Source organism: Bubalus kerabau, chromosome 20, assembly GCF_029407905.1.
Source record: "Bubalus kerabau isolate K-KA32 ecotype Philippines breed swamp buffalo chromosome 20, PCC_UOA_SB_1v2, whole genome shotgun sequence".
In the NCBI taxonomy this organism is placed as follows: Eukaryota; Metazoa; Chordata; class Mammalia; order Artiodactyla; family Bovidae; genus Bubalus; species Bubalus kerabau.
Genome location: NC_073643.1, coordinates 46883699 through 46897098, shown reverse-complemented (window position 1 = coordinate 46897098; position 13400 = coordinate 46883699). Strand labels below are relative to the sequence as shown.

Genomic DNA, 13400 nt, shown 5'->3' with positions numbered 1-13400 from the left:
CCCCAAGTCCTGCCCTCTCTCTTCTGGGAAAGAGCTGGCATCTGGACCACAGTCTGTCCCACTGATGCCACGGCTCTGGAATACATTCTCCCACTCTGGCAGTGGCCTTATTTTACTTCTCCCCTTTTTGCTCAAAATAATCATTGTAAGAAATGGTTCCTAGGAAAAAACCTAACTACCTAATGGGTTGTGATGAAAGAAGGAACAAGTGGAAAAGGATGAACAAGGGGAGAGAGAGAGAGTAAAAGGGGCATCAGTTTAGAAGCCTGGCTGGAGGACTGGCCAATCCCATACCCTTCATTTATAGTTGGACAAAGTGAGGACCAGAGAGATCCAGAAGTTACAGAATGATGGAACACTGGAGCTGGAGAGGACTGCATGGTCCACTGAGCAGTAGGCATTGGGGATTAGGTCTTTTGTATCTTAGCCAGGATTTATATCTTACAAGGAGCACAGTCTCTTAGGAATTTAGATCTGAGACTTGTGCTGATTTCTCTGGGGTCTATAGTCCCAAGAAAGCAATCCAGAATCAAGTCAGAGTTGCACAAAACACAGGAAGAACCCAGACCATCAAGCCCTCTGGGCCAAAATCATGATGTTGAATGGGGGAAACACATTTCCCCTTTGAAAATAAGTCAAGCTAAATCAGAGATGAGAACCTAGTAAGTTTTCTCTCTCCTCTCATTTAAAAAACACCAATTTTAAAAAGGGAGGCAAGTAACGAGTTGCTTAGCCTTGGCACTCCTGGCATTTGGAGCTGGATCATTCTTTGCTGTTCAGTTCAGTCGCTCAGTCGTGTCCGACTCTTTGCGACCCCACAGACTGCAGCATGCCAGGCTCCTCTGTCCATCACCAACTCGGAGCTTGCTCAAACTCATGTCCATTAAGTCAGTGATGACATCCAACCATCTCATCCTCTGTCGCCCCCTTCTCCTCCTGTCTTCAATCTTTCCCAGCATCAGGGTATTTTCCAATGTGTCAGTTCTTCGCATCAGGGGGCCAAAGTATTGGAGTTTCAGCTTCAGTGGCTCAGAGGTTAAAGTGTCTGCCTCCAATGTGGGAGACCCGGGTTTGATCCCTGGGTCAGGAAGATCCCCTGGAGAAGGAAATGATAACCCACTCCAGTATTCTTGCCTGGAGAATCCCATGGATGGAGAAGCCTGGTAGGCTACAGTCCATGGGGTCGCAAAGAGTTGGACACGACTGAGCGACTTCACCTTCACCTTCATCAGTCCTTCCAATGAACACTCAGACTGATTTCCTTTAGAACTTTGATCTCCTTGCAGTCCAAGGGACTCTCAAGAGTCTTCTCCAACACCACAGTTGAAAATTATCAATTCTTTGGCACTCAGCTGGAAAAAACATAGCTTTTTGGTGAAGAGTTCTGACAAAATGTGGTCCTGGAAAAAGGAATGGCAAACCACTTCAGCATTCTTGCCTTGAGAAGAACCCCATGAACAGTATGAAAAGGCAAAAAGATATGACACTAAAAGATGAACTACCCAGGTGGGTAGGTGCCCAATATGCTATTGGAGATCAGTGGAGAACTCCAGAAAGAATGAGGAGATGGAGCCAAAGCAAAAACAACTCCCAGTTGTGGATGTGACTGGTTATGGAAATAAATTCTGATGCTGTAAAGAGCAGTATTGCATAGGAACCTGAAATGTTAGGTCCATGAGTCAAGGTAAATTGGACGTGGTCGAAAAGGAGATGGCAAGAGTGAACATAAACATTTTAGGAATCAGCAAACTAAAATGGACAGGAATGGGTGAATTTAACTCAGATGACCATTATATCTACTACTGTGGGCAAGAATCCCTTAGAAGAAATAGAGTAGCCCTCACAGTCAACAAGAGTCTGAAATGTAATACTTGGATGCAATCTTAAAAACTACAGAATGATCTCTGTTTATTTCCAAGGCACACCATTCAACAACAAAGTAATCCAAGTATATGCTTCAAACACTAATGTTGAAGAAGCTGAAGTTGAACGGTTCTATGAAGACCTACAAGACCTTCTAGAACTAACACCCAAGAAAGATGTCCTTTTCATTGTAGGGGACTGGAATGCAAAAGTAGGAAGTCAAGAGATACCTGGAATAACAGGCAAATTTGGCCTTGGAGTACAGAATGAAGCCGGGCAAAGGCTAATAGAGTTTTGCCAAGAGAACGCACTGGTCATAGCAAACACCCTCTTCCAACAACACAAGAGAAGACTCTACACATGGACATCACCAGATGGTCAATATTGAAATCAGATTGATAATATTCTTTGCAGCCAAAAATGGAGAAGCTCTATACAATCAGCATAAACAAGACTGGGAGTTGACTGTGGCTCAGATCATGAACTCCTTATTGCCAAATTCAGACTTAAATTGAAGAAAGTATGGAAAACCACTAGACCATTCAGGTATGACCTAAATCAAATCCCTTATGATTATACAATGGAAGTGACAAATAGATTCAAGGGATTAGATCTGATAGACTGCCTGAAGAATTATGGATGGAGGCTTGTGACATTGTATAGGAGGCAGGGATCAAGACCATCCCCAAGAAAAAGAAGTGCAATAAGGCAAAATGGTTGCCTGAGGAGGCCTTACAAATAGCTGAGAAAAGAAGAGAAGCTAAAGGCAAGGGAGAAAAGGAAAATTACACCCATTTGAATGCAGAGTTCCAAAGAATAGCAAGGAGAGGTAAGAAAGCCTTCCTCAATAATCAATACAAAGAAATAGAGGGAAACAATAGAATGGGAAAGACTAGAGATCTCTTCAAGAAAATTAGAGATACCAAGGTAACATTTCATGCAAAGATGGGCACAATAAAGGGCAGAAATGGTATGGACCTAACAGAAGTAGAAGATGTTAAGAAGAGGTGGCAAGAATATACAGAAGAACTATACAAAAAAGATCTTCATGACCCAGATAATCATGATGGTGTGATCACTCACCTAGAGCCAGACATCCTGGAAAGCTAAGTCAAGTGGGCCTTAGGAAGCATCACTACACACAAAGCTAGTGGAGCTGATGGAATTCCAGGTGAGCTATTTCAAATCCTAAAGATGATGCTGTGAAAGTGCTGCACTCAATACATCAGCAAATTTGGAAAACTCAGCAGTGGCCACAGGACTGGAAAAGATGAATTTTCATTCCAATCCCAAAGAAAAGCAATGCCACAGCATGTTCAAACTACTGCACAATTGCACTCATCTCACACACTAGCAAAGTAATGCTCAAAATTCTTCAAGCCAGGCTTCAACAGTACATGAACCGCGAACTTCCAGATATTCAAGCTGGATTTAGGAAAGGTAGAGGAACCAGAGATCAAATTGCCAACATCTGCTGGATCATCGAAAAAGCAACAGAATTCCTGAAAAAACATCTACTTCTTTACCGTTAGGCGATCCTGCACATTGTAGGATGCTTAGTGGCATCGCTGGTCTCTACACACTACCTGCCAGTAGCATCATCCCTTGAGCTGTGACAACAATATTATCTCCAGATCTCACCAAATGTCCCGAAGGGGCAAAATTACGGCCAGGGTGAGAACTACTGCTTGAGAGAATCAGGAGCTAGCAACCTGGTCATCTGAGTCCAGAGCCTTGTTTACGGTTGGAGGGTCAGGCTGGCTTTGGCTCACTAGGTCACACTTGGCAGATTCGGGATGTGAAAGTCATGAGAGCCCTGCTCACTGCCCTGGAGAATTATCATTTCAGGACCTGATCTGTGACCCTGTTTGTAGTGCCCACCCCTTGGCTTCTCTTCCTGGTATACAGCTGCCCCACTCCATGCCTCCAGCTGCCAGTATCCTGTACATCCTTAGATCAAGCAGTTAACAATATTTCTCCAAAAGGAAGCTGCTCTTGGATTGAAAGAAGGACCACAACTTCCGCCTTTAACTTGCCACACTTTAGGAGGTTGGAAGGCCTGTATGATTCTCTTTCCCTTTGTTAATAATGGTTGATCTTCCCAAGCCCCCGTGGAGCTACTGCTGCGCAGATGGAGATAACATGAAGTGTGGTGCTTGGAATACTTTCAACTCTACAAATTCATGAGCATTTAGATTATTTAACTGCTGATTATGATTATTTAAGCTGAAAGATTATACCGCTCTAGCTCTGAAAATGTTTGTATTTCCACTAAAAACCAAGGGACCCATTTGACTGACATTTTTCACTATTAAAACTATACATCTAGTGCATGTTTTTGGCCAGAAGACAGTGTCTCCCCTATTTTGTTTTATGATAAGGAAGCTGAGTTCAAAGGCCTCCTCCAACTAGCTCTCTTCCTGCCCCCTCCCTCTCACCATCAACCTAGCTTGCTCTCCTGCTTCCCTAATGCAAGTTGGAAGAAGAACCTATGTGCCTGCTGCCATCCACTATTCAATTAAAACTGGATCCCAGCATCACCAAATAAAATTCTTAAGATGACAACCTCTTCTTCACTAGGAGAAAGTGTGATACAAACTGTCAGTGGTTATGATCATAGCCTGTAGTGTCAAACAGACTTGTATTTGAGTTCCAGGTGTCTGAGCCTCAGTTCCTACATTTACACACTGGGGGTCATAAGACTCCCCATCTCAGAGGAGGTGGCAATCATATGCAGGTGAAGTAAATAGCCCCTGCCTGAAATGTAATAAGCACTTAAGAACTATTCACTGGTAATATTAATCTCATTACCCAAAGTCTGCATGAACTGAATAGTATATATGCCTGAGCTAGTTTAATCCTCTGAAAGCATTTTAATCAGAGATAGTACATTTCGTAGGGCAAGGAGAGTTGAAGGGGTCTTGATTCTACCTGACACACAATTTAACTACTGATTCTTTCTCTGTGATGATTTGTAAAATACATCTCTGCTTGGCTCGTGCATGTCATATCTAAAGCGTCTTATGAAAAATAAATGCAGTGAACACAAGTACAGGATAGGTCCTGTACTTGTGGTCCTATTGAGGGGACAGTGTTCTAGACCAAGCAGTCATTTTGGCTTTTGGCAAAAGTTTTTGCATTTCAAGTAGAGTTCCTTAAGAGAAGAAACAAGATTCCAGAGTCTCCTAAATATTCTTCAAGTTCCAGATCACTCATTTAGCAGAATGACTGGTAGAATTACACACTGAAAGGAACTGTGGAGATCACCCTTCCGCCCCTCCCTGGGGAAGGGGATTCTCTCTTAGCACCCCTCCCCCCCAGGATTTGCTGACATACCTCAGAAACCACTTCAAAAGAGCATAGAGTTCCAACTGCTACAAAGCACTGTAGGAAGGCCTTCGTCTTCTTAAATAACAACTGTGCTCAGGCACAATCATCTCAGGCAGCATAAATCAAGTCCATTTCATTGTAGTTCAGTTTTATTTACCAACTTTATGTATATTAAGTCTTTTCTCTTTCACTAAAGGCCCTAAACCACCAACTCCAGGGTTACAAGAGAGATACAGAAATCCTGAGTGATAAACAACTGCCCATCATGTGACTGTCTGCAGCTCAAACCACAATCATTGCTGAATGAGCAGTTCTTCTCTCTGCCACCTTTTAGAAATACTTTTAGAACTAGAAGGAGACAAATAAGAACAGAGAGATTGGGATATTCTAGGACACATTAACATCAAGTGGAAGTCACTCAGTCGTCTCTGACTCTTTGTGACCCCATGGACTGGAGCCCACCAGGCTCCTCTGTCCATGCAATTTCCCAGACAAGAATCCCAGAGTGGGTTGCCATTCCCTTCTCCAGGGGATCTTCCTGACCCAGGAATCAAACCTGGGTCTCCTGCATTGCAGGCAGATTCTTTACATCTGAGCCACCAAGGAACCCCAGGACATATTACGATAGTATTTAATATATATTTTAAATTGAACATGCCAAAGTTTTTCTAAATAACCATGGCTTACAGAGAAAATTACACTGTAGCCCCCTCTCACCCCACACACAAAAAACTATTCAAAGTGTGAGGCCAACTCGAATTTGAAGATGAGCTCAGGGTATGCTAATTACAGTGGGTTTACCTAACATATGAATATGTCACGAACCATGATACATATATGGCCTTTTGTGGCTTATAAATCAGTTTCTTATAAATGCATTATTTCATTCAATCCCCATAACTTCTCTTGCAACTGAGTTTATCAATTTTAAGTAACAGTTGCCTTCAAAACTCCTCTCCCAGGCTCCATTAATCCTGTCCAAATTGCCAGGCACTTAGGATTCCTTCCTAAAGAAATGTGATTTGTCTTTTCTCATGTTGGCATGAAGGAAAGAATAAATTGATTTTATCATTTTCTGCACCCTGCCTCTCCTTTGAAGGGTACTTACCTAATGAGTGGCTCTCTCAAAAGGGATCCTAGATCAAAGAGGCCAACAGGATAATGCCTTAGAATAAGCCTCTGTCTTACCTCACTGTAAACTTCCTAAAATAGCCCAGTGTATACAAAGGCTTCTGAGGCTATCTGGAGAAGATTCGAGAATGTAACAATACCCAGTAAATTAAGGTGGCTCTCACAATGTCATCAGACGAGTTAAAGTATAGATGTCCCTTTAAAATCTTTACATTAAGTATGAGAAATCACCACAGAAAGTCTAAACTACACACTTCACATTATGCAACTTTTAACCAGCTCTCAAACCCGCCTTATTCATTCAGTATTTAATACTAAATGGAACAGATCAGTTAGCCTGCCTGTCTGCCTATTAAATTACTAGGCTAGTTTAAATTGTCTGAGCAAATGCACACAGATAGATTTTAAGCACAGTATCTCATGGCCTTCAATTCCTTTTAGCTACAGATATCAAATTCACCTGCCACAAATTAAATAATCGAGCTTTGGTTACTGGAATGTAAGCTCATTAACTGGTATTAATAAAACCAAACATATAGAATGATGTTCTTAATATTATTTTAATAAAATCCCTTTTAAATAGAAGCAAATGTAACAAAGACAAACCATTATGAAATGTTTTAGTAAGAGGTTTTAGATATTTTTTAAGTAAAAGAATAATCTTATACACAAGGGAAGGAGAATATTATGTTCTCCTGTGAAAATGTATGGTTGGGAACCATTAGTTCCTTCTAGTGCGGGAATAATGACTGGCAGTTAGAATACTAACCAATGAAGATTAAACTGGAAAAAATATTTATTCAGGGGGAAGAATCCTACACAAGAGAGAGTCAAAGACTGTCCACTAGGCTCAGATCCTAGAAGGTTTCTCAGACTATAGGGAGTGACATGGTATTTCCCTCTTTACTCCCAAATAATCAGGAGGGTCCTTACCAATGGAAAGAGCTTTCTAAGTGGGATTCTAAACTTCTTTGGTTCCACAAGAAGCTACTTTATTCATCTAATTATTCGTTTATTTGCTTATTTATTTGTCCATTCATTTTGATCACTCATTTTACTAAAATGAAAACTTGATAAGGGCACACATTTTTGCTTGTCCACTTATAGCAGTTGACATTCATTCCACAAATGCAGAATTTATAAAATATGGAAGTTGAATTTAATTTTCTTTTAAAAAAATGAGCATTTGTAAATGTGTATACACCAAAATGCCATCACTGTCTATCTCTGTATGGTAGGATCATAAGTGATTTTCTTTTTGAATGCCTACCATATGACAAGTTCTAGATATCCAATATTAAAAGGGAATTTCACTGTAAACAAATTAACCAACTCATTTAAAGGTAAGTCTTTAAATCAAGCAATATTTTTCTCACTTTAAATTCAGCCTAAATTTAAACTAAGAGGACAATTCCATCCCTGGCCAAGAAAATAGCAGGGGAAAATGAAGGCCAGTGTTGCACAGGTCCCAAAATGATAAAACACAAAAGAAAACTCTGGTTAAAAATTAAACAGTTGGGTTAGGAGTGTAGCTATCAAAAGGCAGTGTGAGGGAGCCTTGTAATGATGGACAGTGCTACATCTTGACCATGGTGGTCGTTATACAAATGTATACGTGTGATAAAATTGTATGTAACTAAATACATATACACACATGAGTACATGTAAAACTGGAGAAATCTAAATAAAGTTGGTAAGCTGTATCAATATCAATTTTCTGGCATAATACTGTGCTGTAATTATGCCAGATGTTACCACTGAGGGAAACAAGTGAAGCGTACAAGAGAATCCTCTGTACTATTTCTTATAACTACATATTAATCTGCAATTATTGAAAATAAGCTAACAAATTGACACAGCAGGATGCTTATCAAGACATTCTTTATATTAGCAAAATATTGGCACCCAGATAAGCCTCTGATAAAGGGAGACATCTGTATGATAGTATGTCAGATAATTAAAAATAATACAATTCAATGTTTGCTGCACAGAGCAGTGTTTACCATTCAGCAAGCAAAAGAAGGATTTACAGAATACAAAAGTACAATCTAATTTTGTTAAAAAAATAAAGAGCATTTGTAAAGGTAGACATCAAAATGCTATTAGTATATATCTCTGCATGGTAGGATCATACACAATTTTATTTCTTTTTAATTTTGCTCTTTCTTTTTTTCTCCTTTTAGAATGCACAGTACTACCTGAACAGATATAAAATAAAAATAAATTTATGAAAAATAAAAGGCTGCCTGTTCTGTGGACAGGGCTCAGCTGAAATCTATGTAGCTCTGAAACAAAAACCAAGACAAGCGGTAATGTTAATTACATGGAAAGCTATTTCAGTTCCATATAAGGATGAAGGAGCTACCTTCAAGAGCTGTGGAACATGAACCGCCACCTTATGAGCCCATGGCTTCCAAGGCAAGCGGTCTTCACCAGGCCTGGTGAATTCCTTATTATGTGGACAGCAGTCTGGCTTATATAGGCTGGAAGGCTGCGCTCAGCTGTTTTCCAATACTATAACTCTGTGTCATTTAATTTTGCAACAAATTTAACGGACACCATCTCTCATTTCAAAATCCCTTTTATGTTTCAAAGTGCTTTTACATATGCTAGTTTATATTAATTTCAGTTCAGTATTTTTTTAAAAACCCTGTTACTGTAACAATTCTATGGAGTAGGTAGGGCAGGTAATATCAACCGCCATGTCACCAAAGAAAGGCAACCAGAGAGTGACCTCCTTTAAGGTTATGGATGAGTTATGAGACCACATCTTGTTTCTCTTGATTCATGGCCCTACCCCTCTTCCTAACACCATTCAGCTTTTCCCATGTACCAGGACTTCCCAGTCCTGGAGAGACTTGCCTAAAGTTGCTTGCACACTTGCCCGTCAGTTGAATGAAGAACAACAGTGGCACAGAGTGGCAGTAAACGCAGTGACACATCCAGCTGACTGTTCACACTAACTGACATTGACTCAGTTACTGTCCAATAACCAACACGTCAACTCAGCTCAATCAAGAGTCACCAAACCGTTTGGTTGACTAGAACATCTGAAGAGGCTGGTGAATCTAACTGGGGTTCTCAGTCAATTTAACTGCCCTGCACCTGTGTCCCCATGGTCCTGGGAAGAACCCTGTTAGTGGGGCTTCTGGGCCAGTTAAAGAGTGAATGAGGTTCATATTGGGCTTAATGAAGCAGAGCTTTGTTACTTTTACCAAAGGAATTAAAAGAGGAATTTTCTATTTATTTTGCAGTGGCAGCAGATTAAGCACTTCGGCAATAATGTGGCAATTCACCCAAAGAGGTCTTAGTTAGGTGCTATCTGAAATCATGAAATTAAGTGGGAAAACATACACATGGAAAAGGTTTATATGTTTTAGAAAAATAAACCCAAATTTTAGACAAATGATACTCTTCACAAAGTATACTAAACAAATGACATATTTTCATTGGCTGATAGCGCCATTTACACACATATTTCATTTTCCATGTGCCAAGCCCTCCTCTGAGTGCTTCTCTTCACAACCACCCTACGAAAGTCATTACAGGAGGAAACCATAGGGTCAGCAATGTTAAGGTCATTTTCCCCCAAGTCACACAACCACCAAGTGGACGCAACAGGATTTCAACCCAGCTCTGACAACTCCCAAACCAGCATGCTTCACCATGACTTGTTCTCTGAAAACACTGGAAGTATATGCTCTTTTTATAAACAGGAAATAATGAAAGTTTCCTTATAATGGCATAATAAATCACTCCAGGAGGTGTAGAGTTAACTTGGGAACAGCTGCAGAACAATGAGAGAAATTAGCCTGAATCTGACACATAGCAACACACAAGGAGGCAGAAGCTGGGTAAGCCAAAGAGAACGAATAAAGGCCGATGCAATCAATGTACTGCCGTTATTAATAAATTACTGATCACATCAGTAATGTCACAAATGCTTGAAATACGTTTCTTCCTAAGTACATAAAATCCAGTCTCCAGCATTCAATCTATTCATTCCAGCAATGAGCAATTACCGAGCACCAACCATATGCAGGCACTGTTCTAGGCAGTATGATTTCTGCAGTGATTCAAACAGACAAAAGTTCTGGGCTTGGTGGAGTTGACATAACTGCATGAGAAAATGAGGTAGTAGAAACAGAGTCTGAACAGATTTTTGGGTTTAATCCTGGCCAGATGTCCTTAAGCAAATTACTTGAAATCTCGCTGAGTCTCAGTTCCCTCACCTCGAAACTGAGGAGAATAATATCTGTTTTTATTATATCATCTTTTATTAGGAAAAATGGGAGTTTATATGTGGAAAAAAACTACTTATTCTTTGGTCTAGGAGAAACTGAGGTAGTTGACAAGGAATAAAAGTTTTGTCCTCATTATTAAATCCTTCAAAATATTTCATTCCATATTTTCCATGATCTAAGCTTTCTGGGTTTAATACTAACCATGTGTAAGACTTGCAGGGTCAGGGTAAGGTTATTCTTCCATACCTAGCCACCAATTTCAAAGTCTATATTACAGGCTTAAGATGCTATAATTCTGTACATTTCCCCTTATTTTGGAAGGAGGCTGGATTTAAATCATACTTTAGTGATTATTTCATTTAAAGACTTAGAGAGATGCTGTTTCTTGCCTAATTTTTCAGAAATAGATTCATAGCAATTGATTATCTCTAAAATCTTTGAGTAATTATCTTTACTATGTTCTTTCATGGTGATATTATTTCACTGTGAGAATGATATAAAAGCTAGGTGGAGGTGGGTGTGTCACAGGCCCACAGGAACAACCATTGCCCGACAAGCAGTCACACCTTATTGATTAAATCAAAGAAAGACATTTGTTCCAGTCTCCTCCCCTACCCAACCCCCACCCCAGTCCAGTCCTTACCTACCCAATGAGACAGAGGGGCAGGGGCATTTCCAAGCCTGTTTTTATCAGCCCAGCAAATCAGAGTCCTGCTTTCTAAACAAAGAGGTGCCAACCTTGAGACTATGAAAACCAACACAAGCCAGGCATTGTACACAAGTGAAAAGAATATAATTAGCAAAGTTATAGTCACAATTAGGAAATACCTCCTCAGAAAAGTTTCCATTTAACCCTGAGCAGGACTTCAATTACCATTGTGCTTAACAAGGCCTCTGTCTCTTGGCCAGCTCAAACCTTTTCGACAGATCTAAGAATATTAGTGCCGTCCACAAAACACAGAGTCACAAAACCTTATGTTGGATTTTTTTTTTCTTTTTTGAATAACAGATGTGAAAAATGTGCACATTGGGACATGGAAGCTGTAATTCGAGAAAATAAGAAGCACAGTCACAGAAACAACTAGTCAAGTGTTAGCTACATGATTCTCTCTCCAAGCTCTTTCCTCCTCTTCTTTAGCATTCCCTTTCTCATCCCTAGAGAGAAGTTAGAAAAGAAAGACTGAGAAAGCAAAAATGGGCACTCACTTCATCTCTAGGATCTCCTCCAGCTGCTTTCTCCTCTCTGTCCGGAGGTTGGCCAAGTGTGCTTCTTTCTCAGCCAGGGACTGCTGCGTGGAGGCAAGGCGAGCCTTGGTGGCATCCAGTTCCTGTCTGGTCTTCTCCAGCGCATTCATCAGTTCTTCTATCTGAAAAGCGCATGGGACCCAGTGTGTTATTTCTCCTCCATTCAAGCACAAGGTGTGCCTTGTGTTCTGACAACAGATACAAAGGAATTACCGCCATTCTTGAGCTGGGCGTTGTATCCCGGCGTCCATTCTTTCTTTGTCACTACTTAAAAATAAACATTTCAAACCCAAGAAATGTCCAAATTTCTCCAAGGTCCTCATTCAATTGAATTATCCAATAACTTTTATAGAAACTACTTAATGTATTTATTAGAACTGGAAGGTGAGTGGCTTGACCCAATTTCAACCTGTGTTTGGCAAAAATCTCAGATACTGCCTCACAGTTGGCTGAAGGCAACTCTCAAATGCACTTTGCCCGGCACAATATACTTTTGTGTGTAGGCCCCAGAGCATTCTGACAGGAAGCTACTCTATGTGTTTCAAATTCATTCATGTTTTAGCCTATCAAAGCCTTGTTTGGCAAAAGCGATTTGATGGCCAAGGGGCCTCAGGGGCCCCCCTCTCACCTCACCTCCCTGTTTCATATTCAGGAAGCAAGGTTTGGCCAAAGGTAAACAGAATCCCAGCCACAAAAGGTTCAAGTTTGGTTTGCCCCTGAAGTTTGAGAGGGTTCTAAACTTGAAATAAATGACATGTAACTTTTATAGGGTGCTAATACACCATAGAAATAAGCCAGACTATCAAATATCCAGGGTTTTCAGCCAGGTCCCAAAAAATTGGACCAGGGAGCCCCAAGGCAAGGCCTTATCCTTCCCGAACCATTGGAGACTTTTAAAAGCCAACACACAACAAAGAAGGCTGGTGTTTAATGGTTCTTTTCCAGAGCCTTCCATGGAATGCCATCCCTTGCACAGATACAGGCTGCATCCACCCTGAGAACTTAAAACCATGGTTTCAGGAAGTTTCTAGACTCCAGAGTTGATGTTTGGATTTCTAAGTCACCCCTTCCAGCTGAACTTGGCAGAATGGGATCATCTATCACTAAAGTCAACAGAACGCCCTTCAAAATGTGTCAATGACATGTTAAGTTCCAATTCATAAAGACTTTCTACACCATTTCTGCAGTTTTACATGGAATTTATTCAGAATAAGCACGATAGTTCATATCCAAGGTAAATTACAGGCTTTTAAAATTCAGAAAACCCTCCATTTTGTCCTGATAAAAAGAGGAAACTTGATGACCAGGTAATATAAATAAAAGCCCAAACCAAAAACAGTTTTAAAAGCAAGGAATATAGAGCATAACCTATGAAAGTCACAGAACTACACAGGGATAAACAGCATTATTCTTTAACAAACAAAATTTAAATATTAAAAAGCAATCAAACTTTTTAGTTTCTCATATAAGTTCATCGAATATCATAAATATAACTAGAAGCCTTTCTACAAAACAATACTTGATGAGGCTGAAGCAGAAGTGTTTTTGTCTGTTTTACCCTATTTTTTATAGATTCAATAGCAGTGC

The 13400-nt window shown here is 40.2% G+C and overlaps 1 protein-coding gene across 4 annotated transcripts in view; it reads right to left on the bottom strand.

Moving 5' to 3' along the window:
- The window catches only part of ERC2 (ELKS/RAB6-interacting/CAST family member 2), a 997915-nt gene that overhangs the window by 375716 nt on the left and 608799 nt on the right, over positions 1-13400 (bottom strand). For all 4 annotated transcript variants that reach the window (XM_055558162.1, XM_055558161.1, XM_055558164.1 and 1 more), the window contains one exon: positions 11775-11935. In XM_055558162.1, coding sequence (XP_055414137.1) covers positions 11775-11935 — 161 coding nt within the window. The remainder of the gene's footprint in view (positions 1-11774; positions 11936-13400) is intronic.